Genomic DNA, 20,993 nt, shown 5'->3' with positions numbered 1-20,993 from the left:
AATCCCAGACTTTAGGAGGCCAAGGTGGGTGGATCACCTGAAGTCAAGAGTTCAAGACCACCCTCGCCAACATGGTGAAACCCCATCTCTACTAAGAAAACACAACAATTAGTTGGGCGTGGTGGTGCATGTCTGGAGTCCCAGCTACCTAGGAGGCTGAGGCAGGAGAATCATTTGAACCTGGGAGGCAGAGGTTGCAATGAGCCAAGATTGCTGTCTTGTTTTTCTAAGACCAGCCGAGCGGGCGCAAAAGAACCAGCGGGTAGGCAAGTGTAACAGCAAAACTGCTGGTTTATTTTGGTAACCTAAGGTGTGCGGGAGAAGTCTGTCGGCCTCCGGCAAAGGAGGCCGGCAGAGTCCCCCCGCGGTGGGGCTCTCGGAGGGACTTCCCACAGTCCCGACATCCCGACAGGAGTGGGGCTGCAAGAAGGCCGCCGGGCTGTGAGAAGGCCGCGTGGCTCAATGGCGGAGAGCGGCTTTTCTAGGAGTGGGAGGGCAATAGGTGGGGCATGGGCGTGTCAGGGGCGTTCCGCAGGTGCGACCAGGTAAATCTTGGTCTCTTCAGATTGACGTCACCTGGCGCATGCCCAGTTGGTCTGCACCCTCCCTGGGCGCCGGCTGCATTTTCGCGCGCGCGGGAAGAGTTGGTGGTGAAGAAGAACCCGGAAGTGCACCATCTTGCCTCGGTTCGTCCAAACAATTGCACCACTGCACTCCAGCCTGGGTGACAGAGTGAGACTCCATCCAAAAAAATAAAAAAATAAAAAATAAAAATACAAAAATTAGCTGGGTGTGGTGGCTCATGCCTGTAGTTCCAGCTACCTGGGAGGCTGAGGTGGGAGAATCACTTGAATCTGGGAGGTAGAGATCGTGTCACTGCACTCCAGCCTGGGTGACAGAGTGAGACCCTGTCTCAAAACAAACAAACAAACAAACAAACAAAAAACCACAGTGATATAGGACTTCACACCTGTAAACCAAAAAAAGAATTCTAAGTCTTCCCAGCCATCTGAACGGACCCCTCCTTTTAGCCAAGGACATTCCAAGGTTAACCTGAGAAACTAGTTCAGGTCAGACATGCCTCATTACACCCTCTTCCCTTTTGGAATTTAGGAAAAACTGACCAGCATTAACATCAACACAGACTTTAAGTCTGATAAGAAACATTTACAATCTGTTCTCTCTGAAGCCTGCTACTTCGAGGCTTCATCTGCATAATAAAACCTTGGTCTCCAGAGCCCTTTATTGTAACCCAGACATTCCTTTCTATCGATAACAACTCTTTCAACCAAATGCCAATCAGAACATTTAAAAATCTACTTAAGACTTTGAACCTCCCCTCCCCCCACCACTTCAAGTTGTCTCACCCTTCCAGATCAAACCAATGTAAATGTTTTTTTTTTTTCTTTTTTTTTTTTGAGTCTTGCTCTGTCGCTCAGGCTGGAGTGCAGTGGCACCATCTCAGCTCACTGCAAGCTCCGCCTCCCAGGTTCACGCCATTCTCCTGCCTCAACCTCCTGAGTAGCTGGGACCACAGGCACCCGCCACCACGCCCAGCTAATTTTTGTTTTTGTATTTTTAGTAGAGACAGGGTTTCGCTGTGTTAGCCAGGATGGTCTTGTTCTCCTGACCTCGTGATCCACCCGCTTCGGCTTCCCAAAGTGCTGAGATTACAGGCATGAGCCACCGCGCTCAGCCAAACCAATGTAAATCTTACACATATCGATTGATGTATATTATGTCTCCCTAGTGTATAAAAGCAAACTGTACCCCTGACCACTTTGGGCACATGTCATCAGGACCTCCTGATGCTGTGTCACAGGAGTGTCCTTAACTTTGGCAAAATAAACTTTCTTTTGTTTTGGAGATGGAGTCTTGCTCTGTCACCCAGACTGGAGTGTAGTGGGCGCGATCTTGGCTCACTGCAACCTCCACCTCCTGGGTTCCAGCAATTCTCCTGCCCCAGCCTTCTGAGTAGCTGGGATTACAGGCACCTGCCACCATGCCCGGCTAATTTTTGTATTTTTAGTAGAGATGAGGTTTCACCATGTTAGCTAGGCTGGTCTTGAATCCTGACCTCAGGCAATCCACCCACCTCAACCTCCCAAAGCGCTGGGATTACAGGCATGAGCCACCGTGCCCGGCCTAAACTTTCTAAATTGATTGAGACCTGTCTCAGATATTTTTGGTTCACATACCCATTAGGATGGCTGCTATCCAAAACCACAGTAACATGTGCTGGTAAAGGCATGGAGAAGTTGGCACCTTGTGCATGACCAGTGGGAATGTAGTAACATGGTGTGGCTGCTGTGTTTGTGTTTTCTTGAAAAATTAAATATAGATGCTGGGCACGGTGGCTCACGCCTGTAATCCAAGCACTTTGGGAGGCTGACGCAGGTGGATCACCTATCAGGAGTTTGAGAACAGCCTGACCAACATGGCAAAACCCTATCTCTACTAAAAATACAAAATGTAGCCAAGCATGGTGGTGTGCACCTGTAATCCCAGCTACTCTGGAGGCTGAGGCAGGAGAATCGCTTGAACCCGGGAGGCAGAGGTTGCAGTGATCTGAGATCACGCCATTGCACTCCAGCCTGGGTGACAGAGTGAGGCTTAGTCTCAAACAACAACAACAACAACAACAACAACAACAACAACATTAAACACAGAATTATCATACGCTTCAACAATTCCACCTCAGGGTATATGCCCCAAAGAATAGAAAGCAGGGTCCAGAAAATATATTTGCACATTTATATTCATAGAAGCATTATTCACAATAGCCAACAGGTGGAAGCAACCCAAATGTCCACTGATAAATGAATGGCTAAGCAATATACGGTATGTATGTACAATGGAACATCATTTAGCCCTAAAAAGGAAGGAAATTCTGACATTTTACAACAGAGATGAACCTTGAAGACATTATGCTAAGTGAAACAATTCAGTCACAAAGGGACAAATGTTACAGAATCCCATTTGTATGAAGTACCTAAAGTAGTCAAGTTCATAGACACAGAAAGTACAATTGTGAGTCCCAGAAATAGGGGAGAAAGTGTGGTTATTGTTTTATGGATATAAATGTCTTGTTTTTCTAAGACCACCAGAGCGAGCACAAAAGAACCAGCAAGTAGGCAAAGGTCAGGAGCAAAACTGCAAGTTTATTTTAGTAACCTAAGGTGTGGAGAAGAAGTCTGTCAGCCTCCGGCAAAGAAGGCCGGCAGAGTTCCCCTCCCCCAAGCTCTTGGACGGAGTTCCAACAGTTCCGACAGCAATGGAAAGCTGGGAAGTCCACGTGGCTCAATGGCGGAGAGCGGCTTTTCTAGGAGTGGGAGGGCAATAGGTGGGGCATGGGCGTGTCAGGGGCATTCCGCAGGTGCGACCAGGTAAATCTTGGTCTCTTCGGATTGACGTCACCTGGCGCATGCCCAGTTGGTCTGCACCTTCCCGGGTCGCCGCTGCATTTTCGCGCGCGTGGGAAAAGTTGGGAGGGGGGGATGAAGAACCCGGATGTGCACCATCTTGCCTCCGTTCGTCCAAACAATAAAGATTTAGTTTGGGAAGATTTGGATTTTTTGAGATCTATTGCACAGGTTGGTGAATATACTTAATAATTGTGCACTGTTGGCCAGGCGTGGTGGCTCACACCTGTAATCCCAGCACTTTGGGAGGCTGAGGTGGGCAGATCACCTGAGGTCAGGAGTTCAAGACCAGCCTGGTTAACATGGTAAAACCTTATTTCTACTAAAAATACAAAAATTAGCCAGATGTGGTGGGACACGCCTGTAATTCCAGCTACTTGGGAGGCTGAGACAGGAGAATCTCTTGAACCCGGGAGGCAGAGGTTGCAGTGAGCCGAGATAGCACCATTGCACTCCAGCCTGGGCAACAAGAGCGAAACTCCATCTCAAAAAAATAAAAAAAATCAAATAAAATACTTGTGCACTGTCCATTTCAAAATTACTAAGACAATAAATTTCAAATGTTCTCACCACAAAAATACTAAATATTTGAGGTTATCAGTATGTTAATTTGATTAATTTAGTTATTTCATATTGTACTAAAAATTTATGACATCACTTTGTACCCATAAATATATACAATGATAATTTGTCAATGTATAATAAAATTAAAAAAAAATCTGGTCTGTCTGACTCTTCAAATGGATCGTAAACTCATGTGTATCTTTGTTATGTCAGGCATTGGTCATTTGAAAAACATCTGTTGGCCAGGAGCAGTGGCTCATGCCTGTAATCCTAGTATTTCGGGAGGCTGAGGTGGGCAGATCACAAGGTCAGGAGATCAAGACCATCCTGGCTAACATGGTGAAACCCCATCTCTACTAAAAATACAAAAAGTTAGCCAGATGTAGTGGCACACGCTTGTAGTTCCAGCTACTCAGGAGGCTGAGGCAGGAGAATCGCTTGGACCCGGGAGGTGGAGGTTGCAGTGAGCTGAGATCGTGCCACTACACTCCAGTCTGGGTGACAGAGCGAGACTTTGTCTAAAAAAAAAAAAAAAAAAATCAAACGTTTGCGTTGTTAATATTGCCACCAATGTTTTTAGAAAAGTTTTTAAACGTTGGGAAACTGTCAACATCATGATGGTTGATAGAATTTCTCCAAAAACTCTAAATTTAGCTGTAAAGCTCATTATTACAAAATTTACAAAAATGTAAATTTTATCGTTTAGAAAGTACATTTTCAGTTAGTTTTCTAATCTTTTCTTTTCCTTCATTATTTTTTGTTTGTTTCTTTAGACAGGATCTCACTCTGTTGCCCTGGCTGGAGTGCAATGGCATAATCGTAGCTCACTGCAGCCTCAAACTCTGGTGCTCCATCTATCTTTCTGTCTCAGCCTCCCGAGTAGCTGGGACTACAGGCACGCACCACCATGCCTGACTAATTTTTAAATTTTTCTTCTGTAGAGACCGGGTCTCACTATGCTGACCAGGCTAGTTTCAGACTCCTGGGCTCAAGCAGTTCTCCTGCTTCAGACTCCCAAAGTGCTGGGATTGCACAATCCACCTCGCCTGGCTTAGTTATTTTACTTAATGTTACAAACCATGCTTCATTCATTTTCAAGAATCTGTCTTAGAAATCCCCAAGCTTAAATCATCAGTGTTTGTCAATTGCACTTGAAATTAATAATATTCCATGAAAAAAGGAGTTCCTATTTCTCAAAACTCGATCAATCACAGAACTTGTTTTCCTCAAGACAACCATCATACTTCTATACAGTATAAATGCTTTATGGGTATTCATTGGTTTTTGTTGTTGTGAATATGTGAGGTGAATAGTGCAATAACTAATAATACAATTTGGAGCCATTTTTTTGATGAAGGTAGCAGGTTTTTTTGTTTTGTTTTGAGACGGTGTCTCACTCTTGTTGCCCAGGCTGGAGTGCAGTGGTGTGATCCCTGCTCACTGCAACCTCTGCCTCCTGGGCTCAAGCAATTCTCCTGCCTCAGCCTCCCGAATAGCTGAGATTACAGGTGCCCACCACCACACCCAAGCATTTTTTGTATTTTTAGTAGAGACATGGTTTCACCATGTTGGCCAGGCTGGTCTCGAACTGCTGACCTCAGGTGATACACCCACCTTGGCCTCCCAAAGTGTTGGGATTACAGGTGTAAACCACTGTGCCCAGCCGAAGGTAGCAGTAGTTTTAACCACCATTGCTTTTGAACCATCAGTGTAAATATCAACACAGTGGAAAGGCGAATTAAACCCTAGTATGGGCTAAGTGCAGTGGCCATACTACTCACACCTGTAATCCCAGCACTTTGGGAGGCCAGGCAGAAGAATTACTTGAGTTCGAGAGTTCGAGATCAGCCTGGGCAACATGGCAAAACCCCATCTCTACAAGAAAATGCAAAAATTAGCAGAGTGTGATGGCAGATGCCTGTAATCCCAGCTATCTGGGAGGCTGAGGTAGGGAGGATCGCTTGAGCTTGGGTGGTTGAGGCTGCAGTGAGTTGCGACTGCGCCACTGGATTCCAGCCTTGGTGACAGAGTGAGGCTCTATCTCAAAACAAAAACAAAAAACCCTCGTATTATTAGAAAAAATTGAACCCATGGGTCCCCCCAAAGAGTTTCAGGAATCCTCAGTGCCCGCTGATCATACTTTGAGAACTTCTGCTCTAGACTTATGTGAAAGAAATAAACCCCTATTTGTTTAAGACACTTAATTAGGCTTTTAAATACAAGATAAGTTGCGTCTCTAGTTCTCAAATAATTTTTGGCAGATTTGCCAAAAATTCAGTCATTATACAGAGATACTCTGTATAATGTAGTAATTTACTTCAAATTAATTGAATTTGTAGTAATTTACTTCAAATTACTACAGTATTTCAAAAACAATATTTATTGTTCATTTAAATAAACATTATTATTTATTTATTTATTTTTTGAGTCAGAGTCTTGTTCTGTCACCCAGGCTGGAATGCAGTGGCGGGATCTTGACTCACTGCAACCTCTGCCTTCTGGGTTCAAGCAATTCTTGTGCCCAGCCTCCTGAGTAGCTGGGATTACAGGCCTGCACCACTATGCCCGGCTAAGTTTTGTATTTTTAGTAGAGACGGGATTTTGCCATGTTGGCCAGTCTGGTCTCAAACTCTTGGCCTCAAGTGATCCTCCTGCCTTGGCCTCCCAAAGTGCTGGGATTATAGGTGTTAGCCACTGTGTCTGGCCAAACATTGTTGACTTAAATCAACAATGTTTGTTGCTGATTTCCATTAAAAGCTAGAAATTACTGGCCGGGCATGGTGGCTCATGCCTGTAATCCCAGCACTTTGGGAGGCTGAGGTGGGTGGATCACGAGGTCAGGAGATCAAGACCATACTGGCTAGCATGGCGAAACCTCGTCTCTATTAAAAATACAAAAAATTAGCCCGGTGTGGTGGTAGGAGCCTATAGTCACAGCTACTAGGGAGGCTGAGGCAGGAGAATGGTGTGAACCCGGAAGGCAGAGCTTGCAGTGAGCCAAGATTGCACCACTGCACTCCAGCCTGTCGACAGAGTGAGACTCCATCTAAAAAAAAAAAAAAAAAAAAGGCTGGAAATTACTGCAATGTCCACCATTAAGTTTCTGATAAATAAATTTAAAAAACCTTCATACACACTGGACTAAACTATGCCACAAAACAGAACTCTATCCATATCAGAAAACATTGTTTAATTTTAGGGAAAATGATACACATTTGTATACTAAAGTGCAATAATCCTCAGGATAGAGCAAGTGAAGAGATTATGGCACAGAACCATTCTTTGATTCTGTTTGCTTCTCAGATATTTCAAATACTTGCTTTACAAGTATATACTATTTCCTTTTGAAACATGCCTCATATTCTTAGTATCTTTGTGCTGTGTTCAAAAGTAGGGTAGTATGGCCTTCTCAGGCATTTCTGCTTGGAGATGAGCACAGCATGCTCTCTTGTACTTCTCCTCCCTGTTCCCAACTGTTACAAACATAGTGAATGTTTATTTGGTCCACAACTGGGGACAGTAGAAAGGACACCAGCTTGGAATCAGTTCGGACCTGTGTCTGCTGCACAGCTGAATCCCTGGGAAAGTAAGTTACTTAATCTTTCTGAGTCTGAATTTTTTCACCTGGCATATGGCAATGAAAATACATGTATCTCAGATCTACTATGAGGACTAACAGAGGTAAATAAAGCACATAAACCCTTAGCACAATGCTAGGTGCATAATAGATGCTTCATAAATGAGAATTATCATTATTTTAGTTCAGTGTCTAAAGGACTTGTTTAGAGTTTTTAAGGTCTGCTTTCACAATTCTCCTTCAATGGCTAAATTCAAATGCTCAAGCCTCCTCTGGTATGCTACTCTGGAAAGTTAAGTGCTTATGAATGTCTTGCTTTTTTTTTTTTAACCATTTTTTAAAGCAAAATTTTCTACTTTCCTTTCTTATGACCATAGAGTCATTTAAAGAAGAAGAGTGCTCTTATCCTCTTGATTTCCAAAGGGAATTTAACTTTAAGATGCTTTTTGTGTGCTTATGGTCAAATGTATTACTCTACATTATAAGTTGAATATTACATACTATTCATCATATACAAGCCCATCTAGCAAGACAGCCACAGTTTAAAACAGATTAATAGTGTGAACTAAAAACTAAAGCTTGCGAAAATACCTATATTATGCCCCCTAATTGATCTAAATTATGTCGTAAGAATATAGCCTTTGTAAGTAATTAAAAAAAAATTTTGTTTTAAATTTCCAGCTCTTTTAGTGTAGCATGGCGGAAAGAACAATGAGTATGCCCACACAAATACCTGCTGATGGAGATACAGTTAAGTATATCTTTCAAATATAACTCTGCATTTGGTACTTCAATAAGATTATATAGTTTAAAAATATTGACTTGGTAAACTGATGTAGGTATAGATGATAAAGTCTTGTTTGTTATGTTTGGGCACGAATTAGCTTTTATACTAATTGGGGTTAAATATCAATGGTGATTTAGATAATTGATACATGTTTTTTGAGTCCGACGACCTTATTAGCAGTGCAAAAGACTATTTCTATTTAACACCAAAGAAATTCAAAGTAAAACTTCTGAATCTCCCAATAAGTGGGAAGAACAGTGCTGTTTTGATCGATATATTTGCAGAATGTATATACTGACAATAAATAATTTTTTAATTAAGTTATTTTAGCAAATGGTTGGATGACCGCTTGCTGATTGCTTTACTGAGTGTGAGGTTAGAGCAAGTTTTTTTTCTTTTTAGATGGAGTCTGGCTCTCTTGCTTAGGCTGGAGTGCAGTGGTACAATCTCAGCTCACTGCAACCTCTGCCTTCTGGGTTTAAGTGATTCTCCCGCTTCAGTCTCCCAAGTAGCTGGGATTACAGGCACCAGCCTTCATGCCCAGCTAACTTTTGTATTTTTTTAGTAGAGACAGGGTTTCACCATGTTGGCCAGCCTGGTCTCGAACTCCTGACCTCAGGTGATCTACCCACCTCAGTCGCCCAAAGTATTGGGATTACAGGCCACTGCGCCCGGCCTGTCATTGCTTTTCATAAATAACCATCCTCTGAGAGGAATTTCTCAGAGACTGAACCATTGGCCTATGCTCATTCCATTTTATCTTTGGGCTGTGTTGTGTATCAAATCATGGTTAATACTCCTTTGTTCACATGACACTAAAACATAAAATTTTAGAATTAGAAGAGATCCCAAAAGCCAATTAGTCAAACATTAATCTGATATACAAAAACTAGCAACAAATCCTTTAGCAAGTATCTTAGTCTGTTTGGGCAGCTATTACAAAATACCTTAGACTTGGTAATTTATAAACAATAGAAATGCATTGCTCACAGTTCTAGAGGATGGGAAGTCCAAGATCAAAGGACCAGCTGGTTTGGTGTTAGGTGAGGGCTTACTCTCTGCTTCAAAAATGGCTTCTAGCTGTGTCCTCACATGGCAGGAGAAGCAAACAGTGTCGCTCAAACTTCTGTTATAAATGCAGTAGTCCTATTCATGTGGGTGGAACTGTATGACCTAATCACCTCTCCAAGGCTCCGTTTTTTTAAAAATTTAAATGATATGTAATATTAATACATATTGATGGGGTATAGGCAATATTTTGTTATATGCATAGAATATATAATAATCAAATCAGGGTACTCCATGTATCTATTACCTCAAATATTTATTATTTCTATGTTTAGGGAACATTTCAAGTCCCTTCTTTTAGCTATTTATGTAATACATTGTTATAAACTATAGTCTCCCTACTCTGCTATAGAACATTAGAACTTATTTTTTCTGCCTAACTGAATGTTTGAACCCACCAGCCAACCTCTGTTCATCCCCCCACTACTCACACACCCTTCCCAGCCTCTGGTAGCTATCATTCTACTCTACTTCTATGAGATCAACTTTTTAAGCTGACACATATGAGTGACATATTTGTCTTTCTGTGTCTGACTTACTTCACTTAACATAATGACCTCTAGTTCCATCCATGTTAATGCAAATGATAGGATTTCCTTTTTTTAATGTGGCTAAATTCTATTTTTTTTTTTTTTTTTGAGATGGAGTTTCACTCTTGTTGCCCAGGCTGGAGTGCAATGGCATGATCTCAGCTCACTGCATCCTCCGCCTCCCAGGTTTAAGCAATTCTCCTGCCTCGGCCTCCCAAGTAGCTGGGATTACAGGCATGCACCCCCATGCCTGGATAATTTTGTAGTTTTAGTAGAGATGGGGTTTCACCCTGTTGGCCAGGTTGGTTTCAAACTCCTGACCTCAGGTGATCCACCTGCCTCAGCCTCCCAAAGTGCTGAGACTACAAGTGTTAGCCACCACCCCTGGCCCCAAATGTTATTTAAATGTGTATATATACAACTATGTAAATCCATATATCTATTGATGGACATTTAGGTTGATTCCATATTTTTGCTGTGGTGAATACTGGTTCAATAAACAAAGGGATGCACAGATCTCTTCTACATACTGATATTTTTTCCTTTGGGTATATACCAAGTAGTGGGATTGCTGGATCATATGGTAGTTCCATTTATATTGGAAATGAAGAATGAGAGAAGGAGAGGGAGGAAGGGAGAGAGGGATACAAGAAGTGAAGGGAGGGGTTGAAAAAAGAGTGACTAGGATCATAATAGAACTTAAGTTTCCATATCTTAGCTATTGTAAATAATGCTGCAATGAACACAGAGCATCACACATCCTGATTTAAAATTATATTACAAAGCTATAGTAATCAATATAGTATGGCACCATCATAGAAACAGAAACATAGACCAGTGAAACACAATAGAGCTCCCAGAAATAAATCCAAACATTCATGGTTAGCTAATTTTTCAAAAGGGCACCAAGAGGACATACTGAGGAAAAAATCATCTCTTCACTAAATGATTCCAGGAAAACTGAATTTCTATTGGCAAAAGAATGCTATTGGACCATTATCTTACACTATACCAAAAAACCAACTCAAAATAGATAAAAGACCTAAAAGTAGGACCTGAAGTCATAAAACTCTGAGGAGAGAACATAGGGGAAAATGTCCCTGACATTGGTCTTGACAGTAATTTTTTTTTTTTTTTTTTGAGACGGAGTTTCGCTCTTGTTGCCCCGGCTAGAGTGCAATGGCACAATCTCTGCTCACTGCAACCTCCTCCTCCCGGGTTCAAATGATTCTCTTGCCTCAGCCTCCCAAGTAGCTAGGATTATAGGAGCCCACCACCACCCCCGGCTAATTCTGGGGGCTGAAAAGTGGACATCTTATGTAGAACCATAGAAACTGAGATAAGTAGATTTTATGTCTGCAGCTGACATGCCTTTTCTTTTACTAGGCCTTTAGTACAGAGGTTTGTGTTTCTCTGAGTAAAGCTGGGCTTGAGATTTGATGTTGCTATAGTGTGATTCTTACTATCCTATGGGCTTTTTTTTTTTTTTTTGGATGGAGTTTCACTCTTGTTGCCCAGGCTAGAGTGCAGTGGCACGATCTTGGCTCACTGCAACCTCTGTCTCCTGGGTTCAAGCGATTCTCCTGCCTCAGCCTCCTGAGTAGCTGGGATTATAGGCATGCACCACCATGCTCGGCTAATTTTGTATTTTTAGTAGAGATGGGGTTTCTCCATGTTGATCAGCCTGGTCTCAATCTCTCAACCTCAGGTGATCTGCCCTCCTTGGCCTCCCAAAGTGCTGGGATTACAGGCATGAGCCACCGCACCTGGTCTACCCTATGGGCTTTGAATGTCTCTGGTGATACCTTGTGTTGAGGGTAGGGGTTGGTTTGCTAGAGGATGTTTTTCTGATGATGATTCACCCTCAACCTTAAGTCTTCCTTTGGTGCTATGCCTCAGAATGAGTATGTCTCTTGCAATATCTCTTGCAGAGAATATGTATCTTGATAGCAATTAGCCTGGTGATGAAGGTACGTGAGAATACTTTTTTATTTGATTGCCAGTCTTAGGCAAGCACTCTGCCTCTGGGCCCCGGGGGTATGACCTTCTCTTTCTCTTCTTCTGACATGGTTCTGAATCCATTGTGAATTTCTGTACATCTTCTAGGGCTTCAAGCTTTCTTTATGTTTCCTACTTTCAGAAGCAATGTGCTTTCACCAGCACCCTAAGAGAGTGCTTCTTGGCTCTTCACCCATAGAGGAAGGCTTTTTTATTCTGTAGAGGAGAAAGTTCTGATTAGAGCTTCTTGCCAGCATTGCTGCTGTTGCATGTCCCAGTTCTGTAACTTGAGAGAGAGTTTTTTTTTTTCAGAGTTCTATCAATCTTTTACTGAATGCCTAGTTGGGTTCAAGGAGAAAAAGTTTTTGACGAGCTACAGATTATTTTTTGTTCTACAAAAAAGACACATGCACACTTCTTCTCTTCTCTTCTCTTTTCTCTTTTTTGAGATAGAGTTTTTGCTCTTGTTGCCCAGGCTGGAGTGCAGTGGCTCAATCTTGGCTCACTGCAGCCTCTGCCTCCTGGGTTCAAGCGATTCTCCTGCCTCAGCCTCCCAAGTAGCTGGGATTACAGGCATGTGCCACCGCACCTGGCTAATTTTGTATTTTTATTAGAGACAGGGTTTCACTATGTTGGTCAGGCTGGTCTCAAACTCCCAACCTCAGGTGATCTGCCTGCCTTAGTCTCTCAAAGTGCTGGGATTACAGGTGTGAGCCACTGCACCCGTCCTGTTTTCTTTTTTAAAAATTTGAGACAGAGTCTCACTCTGTCACCCAGGCGGGAGTGCAGTGGCGCAATCTTGGCTTACTGCAACCTTCACCTCTCGGGTTCAACCGATTCTCGTACCTCAGCCTCTTGAGTAGCTGAGATGACAGACATGCACCACCACGCCCAGCTAATGTTTGTATTTTTACTAGAGACAGGGTTTCACCATGTTGGCCAAGCTGGTCTCAAACTCCTGACCTCAAGTGATCTGCCTGCCTCGGCCTCCTAAAGTGTTGGGATTACGGGTGTGAGCCACCGCACCCAGTCTGTACTTGTTTTCATCTCAGCTCTATTCACAATAGCTGAGACATTGAATCAACCTAGGTGTCCATCAATGGTAGATTGGATTAAAAATGTGGTACATGGCTGGGCGCAGTGGCTCACACCTGTAATCCCAGCACTTTGGGAGGCTGAGACTGATGGATAGTCTGAGGTCAGGAGTTTGAGAGCAGGCTGACCAACATGGTGAAACCCTGTCTCTACTAAAAATACAAAAAATTAGCTGGGCGTGGTGGTGGGCAACTGTGATCCCAGCTACTCAGGAGGCTGAGGCAGGATAATTGCTTGAACTTGGGAGGTGGAGATTGCAGTGAACTGAGATCGCACCACTGCGCTCCAGCCTGGGTGACAGAGCGAGATTCCGTCTCAAAAAAAAAAAAAAAAAAAAAGTGTGGTACATATACACTGTGGAATGCTATGTAGCCATAAAAAATGAAATGTGTCCTTTGCAGCAACATGGGTGCTGCTGGAGGCCATTATCCTAAGTGAATTAATACAGAAACAGAAAACCAAATACCACATGTTCTCATTTACAAGTGGGGGTAAACATTGGGTACTCATAAACATACGAGTATGAGACTCATGCCATAGATGGCAACAATGGACACTGAGGACTACTACAGGGTGAGGGGGGAGTGGTAGGGGCAGAAAATCTACCTGTTGAGTACTATGCTCAGTACTCGGGTGATGGGATCATTCACACCCTCAAACCTCAGCACATTCAATATCCCCGCATAACAAACCTGCACATGTACTCTCTGAATCTAAAAGTTGAAATTACAAATAAAACTTAAATACATACATTAAATCAAACCTTAATAAATTAAAAAATATAATTAATATACTCTTTATTCTCTACTTAGAATGACAGATTTCCAAATAAGGACAAATAAAAACCAAACCAGAAAACAAACAAACAAAAAGCAGCTACAGGGCTGGGTGCAGTGGCTCACACCTGTAATCCCAGCACTTTGGGAGGCCGAGGCGGAGGATCACAAGGTGAGGAGTTCAAGACCAACCTGGCCAACACAGTGAAACCCATCTCTACTAAAAATACAAAAATTAGCCAGGCGTGGTGGCACGGCTGTAATCCCAGTTACTCAGGAGGCTGAGTCAGAAGAATCGCTTGAACCTGGGAGGTGGATGTTACAGTGAGCTGAGATTGCACCACTGCACTCTAGCCTGAACAACAGTGCGAGACTCTGTCTCAAAAAAAAAAAAAAAAAAAAAAAAGGAAAAGAACAAAAGAAAGAAAGAAAAAAGCAGCTACAGATGATTCCTGTTTATGGCTCAAAGTTTTTACTTGTCTGCCAAAGCATATTCTAGCAATTAGGTCCTTGCTTTAGAACTCTTCTCATATCTATGGCTTTCTTGCCTAGAAAAGTTAATGTTCCCATCTTGTCTTTTCCTGTGGGTTTCTGTCTCTCCTTCAATTCTGGAACAATTTTTTGACCTGAAACATCAGTACTAGGATGAGTTAAAAAAAAAGTTGTGATCTTGCCTTAGTCCATTATTTTATTCCTGTAGTGTTAGTAGTGATGTCTTTTTTCTGCTCTCTACATCTCTGAGCAGAAACTAGAAATGAATATAACTGATTTTTGTATATTGACTTTATAGCTTTTAATTTTGATATATTCTCTTAGTAATTCTGGTAGATGCTCTGTAGATTCTTGTATATTTTCTACCTTTTTTCAATATAAAATAACAAACTCTTTTGAATATTTATGCTTTTTGTTTGCCTTATTGACTGGTAAGAACCTCCAGTAAAATGTATAAAAATGACAAGAGCTGACATCTCTGCTTTATTTTCAGTCTTGTGAGGAAAGCACTCAGATGTTTACTATGAAGTATGATGTTAGATTTAAAGTTTTTTTAAATATAGTTTTTATCAGATTGAGGAAGTTCTCTTTAATTCGTATTTTACTAATAGACTTTAAAAATCACAAATGGGTATTCAATTCATCAAATATAATATTTTTCATTTATTGAGTCAGTCATATGGCGATTTTACTTTATACTATTAATATGGTGAAATATGTTTATTGATTTTTTTAATTTTTAATTTTTTTTTGAGACAGGGTTTTACTCTGTTACCCAGGCTGCAGTGCAGTGGCACAATCATAGCTCACCACAAGCTCTAACTCCTGGGCTTAAGTGATCCTCCTGCCTCAGCCTCCGGAGTAGCTGGGACAATGAGCATGTACTACCACACGCAGCTATTTTGTAATTTTTATTTTCAGTAGAGACAGGGTTTCACTATGTTGCCCAGACTGGTCTCGAATTCCTGAGCTCAAGCGATCTTCCAGCCTCAGCCTCCCAAAGTTCTGGGATTACAGGCATGAGCCACCATGCTCAGCCCTTAATTTTTAATTTTTATGGGTACATAGCAGGTCCATATATCTATGGGGCACATGAGATATTTTGTTATAGGCACATAATGTGTAATAATCATATCAGGATAAATGGGGTATCCACTACCTTAAGTATTTTTCATTTCTTTGTGTTAGAAACATTTCAATTGTACTCTTCATTCTTCTAAAATGTACAATTTATCATTGACTATAGTCACCCTGTTGTGCTATCAAATACTGGACCTTATTCATTCTATCTAACTATATCCTTGTACCCATTAACAATCCCCTCACCACCCTCACTACCCTTCTTAGCCTCTGATAACCATCCTTCCACTCTCTATCTCCATGAGTTCAATTGTTTTAATTTTTAGCTCCCACAAATAAGTGAGAACATGTGAAGTCTGTCTTTCCGTGACTTGCTTATTTCACTTAACATATTGTTAGGTTCCATCCATGTTATTGGAAATGAGAAGATCTCATTCTTTTTGATGGCTGAATAGTATTCCATTGTGTATATGTACCACATTTTCTTTGTCTATTCATCTGTTGATGGACACTTAGCTTGCTTCCAAATCTTTGCTATTGTGAATAGTGCTGCAACAAACATGGGAGTGTAGATATCTCCTCGGTGTACTAATTTCTTTCTTTTGGGTATATACCTAGCAGGAGATTGCTGGATCATACAGTAGTTCTATGTTTAGTTTTTTGAGGTACCTCCATACTGTTCTCCATACTAATTCACATTCCCATCAACAGTGTAAGAGGATTCTCTTTTTTCTACATTCTTGCCAGCATTTGTTATTGCCTGTCTTTTGTGTAAAAACCACTTTAACTCAGGTGAGATGATATATCATTTTAGGTTTGATTGGAATTTCTCTGATGGTCAATGATGTTGAGCACCTTTTTATATACCTGTTTGCCATTTGTATGTCTTCTTTTGAGACATGTCTGTTCCAATCACTTGCCAGTTTTTAAACTGGATTATTAGATTTTTTCCTATTGAGCTATTTGAGCTTCTTACATAATTCAGTTATTAATCCCCTATCAGGTGGATAGTTTGCAAATATTTTCTCCCATTCAGTGGGTTGTCTCCTCACTTTGTTAATCACTTTCTTTGCTGTGCAGAAGCTTTTTAATTTGATATGATCCCACTTGTCCATTTTTGCTTTGGTTTCCTGTGCTTGTAGGGCATTATCCAAGAAGTATTTGTCCAGGTCAATGTCCTGGAGAGTTTCCCCAATGTTTTCTTTTAGTAGGTTCATAGTTTCACGACTTAGATTTATATCTTTAATCCATTTTTATTTGATTTTTATATATGATGAGAGATAGGAGTCTGTTTTCATTATTTTACATATGGATATCCAATTTTCCCAGAACCATTTATTGAAGAGATTCTTCTTTCCCCACTGTATGCTCTTGGCACCTTTGTCAAAAGTGAGTTCACTGTACATGTCTGAATTTATTTCTGGGTTCTGTATTCTGTTCCATTTGTCTATATGTCTGTTTTCATGACGGTACCATGCTGTTTTGGTTACTGTAGTTCTGTATTATAATTTGAAGTCAAGTAATGTGATTCCTTCAGTGTACCCAGAATAGTTGGCATTGCTTTGAATATTCTGTGTCCTTTGTGGGTACATGTAAATTTTAGGGTTATTTTTTCTATTTCTTTCTTTCTTTTTTTGTTTTTTGAGACAGAGTCTTGCTCTGTTGCCAAGTCTGGAGTGCAGTGGCATGATCTCGGCTCACTGCAGGCTCTGCCTCCCAGGTTCACGCCATTCTCCATTCTCCTGCCTCAGCCTCCCGAGTAGCTGGGACTAAAAGCACCTGCCACCATGCCCAGCTAATTTTTTTGTATTTTTAGTAGAGACGGGGTTTCACCATGTTAGCCAGGATGATCTCGATCTCCTGACCTCGTGATCTGCCTGCCTTGGCCTCCCAAAGTGCTGGGATTACAGACATGAGCCCCTGCTCCCGGCCTATGTTTTTCTATTTCTGTGGAGAATGTCATTGGTATTTTGATAGGCATTGAGTTAGATATGTAGATCGCTTTCAGTGGTATGAACATTTTAACGATATTGATTCTTTCAGTCCATAAACATGGAATATCTTTTCATTTGTTTGTATCCTCTTCAATTTCTTGTATCAATATTTTATAGTTTATCATTTATGGATTTTTGAGTGCTGAACTAACCTTGTGTTTCTAGAATAAGTGTCAATTGTTTTAATATATAATATTTCTTATATACAAGTGAATTGATTCGGTAATGTTTTGTTAAGATTAAACAAACAAAAAAAAAACTCTGTGCAGTATGATTTCTTCTAAATGAAATTCTAGAAGAAGTAAAACTATAGCAACTGAAAACAGGTAAGAGGTTGCCAGGACTGAGGGATGAGGGTTATGAATTGACTGAATAGGGATAAGAGGGAAAGCTTTACGGATGTCAGAAATGTTCTATATGGTGATCATGATGGTGATTACATTACTATACACATTCATTAAAATTCATCAAATGGTGCACATAAAGTTGGTGATTTTATTATATATAAATTATTCCTCAATAAAGCTACCTAAGTAACATATATAGAATTTTAGTAGAAAAAAGCAAGTTGCAGAGTTTCACTCTTGTAGCCCAGGCTGGCATGCAATGGCACGATCTTGGCTCACTGCAACCTCTGCTTCCCGGATTCAAGCAATTCTCCTGTCTTAGCCTCCCAAGTACCTGGGGTTACAGGCCTCTGCCACCATGCCTGGCTAATTTTTTTTTGTATTTTTAGTAGAGACCAGGTTTCGCCACACTGGCCAGGCTGGTCTTGAACTCCTGACCTCTGGTGATCTGCCTACCTCGGCCTCCCAAATTGCTGGGATTACAGGTGTGAGCCACTGTACCCGGCCATGTATGTGTTTTTAAAATTTAATACCTCTATATTTGTGTATATAAAAGTATTTTTTAATGTCTAAAATCATAAAAATAGGGAAAAGAGGAAGGAGCTAGGATGTGGGGAATAGTCAAATGGAATATTATCTTTCATTTCAATATTTCAGTTGTTAAGAAACATTTATTTGCACACTCACTAGTTGTACAATTAAAATTAAATTTAATTATGGTAGTAAAAAAGAATTTTTGCAGTTATGCACATGACAGAAATTAATGTATAATTTTCTCTTTTTGTGATATTTTTGCCAGGTGTTTTTTCTTCGTTTGTTTGTTTTTCTGAGATGGAGTCTCAGTCTGTCGCCCAGGCTGGAGTGCATGGTGTAATCTCGGCTCACTGCAACCTCTGCCTCCTGGGTTCAAGGGATTCTCCTGCCTTAGCCTCCCAAGTAGCCGGGATTACAGGCACGTGCCACCATGCCTGGCTAATTTTTTGTATTTAGTAGAGATGGGGGTTTCACCATGTTTGTCAGGCTGGTCTTGAACTTCTGACCTCAGGTGATCCACACTCCTCGACCTCGCAAAGTGCTAGGATACAGGCGTGAGCCACTGCGCCTGGCTTGTCAGGTGTTTATATTGCCATTATATCTGGTTTCATAAAATACATTGGAAAAAATTCACCCCTCTTCTGTTTTGTAGAGAGTTTGTGTGAATTTTTCTTTAACTGCTTGTTGATAGAATTCAATAGTGAAACTAGCCGGGCCTAGTTTCTTTTTTTTTTTTTTTGAGACAGAGTCTTGCTCTGTCACCCAGGCTGGAGTGCAGTGGCGCGATCTCAGCTCACTGCAAGCTCCACCTCCCGGGTTCACGTCGTTCTCCTGCCTCAGCCTCCTGAGTAGCTGGGACTACAGGCGCCCGCCACCATGCTTGGCTAATTTTTTTGTATTTTCAGTAGAGACGGGATTTCACCATGTTAGCCAGGATGGTCTCGATCTCCTGACCTCGTGAGCCGCCCGTCTCGGCCTCCCAAAGTGCTGGAATTACAGGCTTGAGCTACCGCACACGGCCAGGGCCTGAAGATTTCTTTGTGGAAAGGTTTTTGACTATAATTTCTTCAATAGATATATGACTCTTTAGATTTCCTATTTCCCATTGTGTCATTTTTATAATTTGTTTTTTTCCAATGAAATTTATTTATTTTCAAGTTTGTTGGCAAAAGAGTTATTTCAAATTTATTGGCAAAATGTGTTCATAAATGTGTTTATAGTAGTCTATTATAATTTTTTTATCTGTGTGGTCTACAGTAATGTTCTCTCGTTTCTGCTATGAGCAATTTGTGTTTTGGGTGTTTTTATTAGTCCAGCTAGGTGTTTATCAATCTTATCAATCTTTTCAAAACAGCAAATTTTTGCTTATTTAATTTTCTCTAAGACCTATTTCCTGTTTCTTTGCTTTCTGCTTTTATTTATTTATTTTTGAGATGTAATCTCCCTCTGTTGCCCAGGCTGGAGTGCAGTGGTCCAATTTCAGTTCACTGCAACCTCTGCCTCCCTGGCTCAAGGGATTCACCTGCCTCAGCCTCCCTAGTAGTTGGGATTACAGGCTCCCACCACCATGCCCAGCTTATTTTTGTATATTTAGTAGAGACAGGGTTTCACTATGTTGGCCAGGCTGGTCTCGAACTCCTAACCTCAAGTGATCCACTTGCCTTGGCCTCTCAAAATGCAGGGATTTCAGGCATGAGCCAATGCACCCGGTCATGCTTTCTGCTTTTATCTTAATTTTATAATTTTTGTTTTTCTCCTGGGATTTTTGTCTTTTTACTCATTGTGTATGCACACTTTCCTTTATGTCTCTGCACGTTTATAATAGCTGTTTTAAAATCTCTGTTAGTAGATTGGGCCCAGTGGCTCACACCTGTAATCCCAGCCCTTTGGAGGCTAAGGCAGGAGGATTTTTTGAGCTCAGGAGTTCAAGACCAACCCGAGCAACATGGTGTGACCCCGTCTCTACCAAAAATACAAAAATTAGCCAGGTGCAGTGGATCATACCTGTAATCCCAGCACTTTGGAAGGCCCAGGCAGGTGGATCCCCTAAGGTCAGGAGTTCAAGATCAGCCTGGCCAACATGGTGAAACCCCTTCTCTACAAAAAATACAAAGATTGGCTGGGCATGGTCACGCATGCTTATAGTCCCAGCTTTTCAGGAGGCTGGAGAATTGCTTGAACCCAGGTGATGGAGGTTGCAGTGAGTCGAGATCTCAGCTTACTGCAACCTCTGCCTCCCAGGATGGTTAGCAAATTCTTGTTTTATAAAGGTACAAAATAAATGTAGACAATATCTACTGAGCTAATTGTTGATGCTTCTACCTTAACCTCTTTCCTACTGATTTATAATTCCTTTATTCTCACATGTACTAAAATATTTTAAAGCTTGTTAATTTAGATTAAAAAGGCATTTTGTATTCCTCATAAAATACTGTTAAGAACTGTGAAGTATGCTGAGCTGTCATTGCAAAGCGGTATTTAATGTGTTTTTAGGTTTGGAGGGGGTTGTATAATTCCCATTTTTTAAAAAAAAGTGCTTAGAAATAAAAAGTGAATTATCTTTTAACCTTTAAAAATGATCGGTTGGACTGGGCGCGGTGGCTTAAGCCTGTAATCCCAGCACTTTGGGAGGCCGAGATGGGCGGATCACGAGGTCAGGAAATCGAGACCATCCTGGCGAACCCAGTGAAACCCCGTCTCTACTAAAAAAAAAAAAAAAAAAAAAAAAA

General features: G+C 41.3%; 1 protein-coding gene across 1 annotated transcript in view; it reads left to right on the top strand.

Moving 5' to 3' along the window:
- Positions 1–7,507: 7,507 nt before the first annotated feature.
- The window catches only part of SEPTIN14 (septin 14), a 70,059-nt gene continuing 56,573 nt past the window's right edge, over positions 7,508–20,993 (top strand). Inside the window, exons 1-2 of the mRNA XM_023194599.3 lie at positions 7,508–7,572; positions 8,245–8,313. Coding sequence (XP_023050367.1) covers positions 8,260–8,313 — 54 coding nt within the window. The 5' untranslated portion in view covers positions 7,508–7,572; positions 8,245–8,259. The remainder of the gene's footprint in view (positions 7,573–8,244; positions 8,314–20,993) is intronic.

This window comes from Piliocolobus tephrosceles, chromosome 8 (genome assembly GCF_002776525.5).
Source record: "Piliocolobus tephrosceles isolate RC106 chromosome 8, ASM277652v3, whole genome shotgun sequence".
Classification (NCBI taxonomy): Eukaryota; Metazoa; Chordata; class Mammalia; order Primates; family Cercopithecidae; genus Piliocolobus; species Piliocolobus tephrosceles.
The sequence above is the reverse complement of the archived record's forward strand: the minus strand, read 5'-3'. Positions and strand labels throughout refer to the sequence as shown.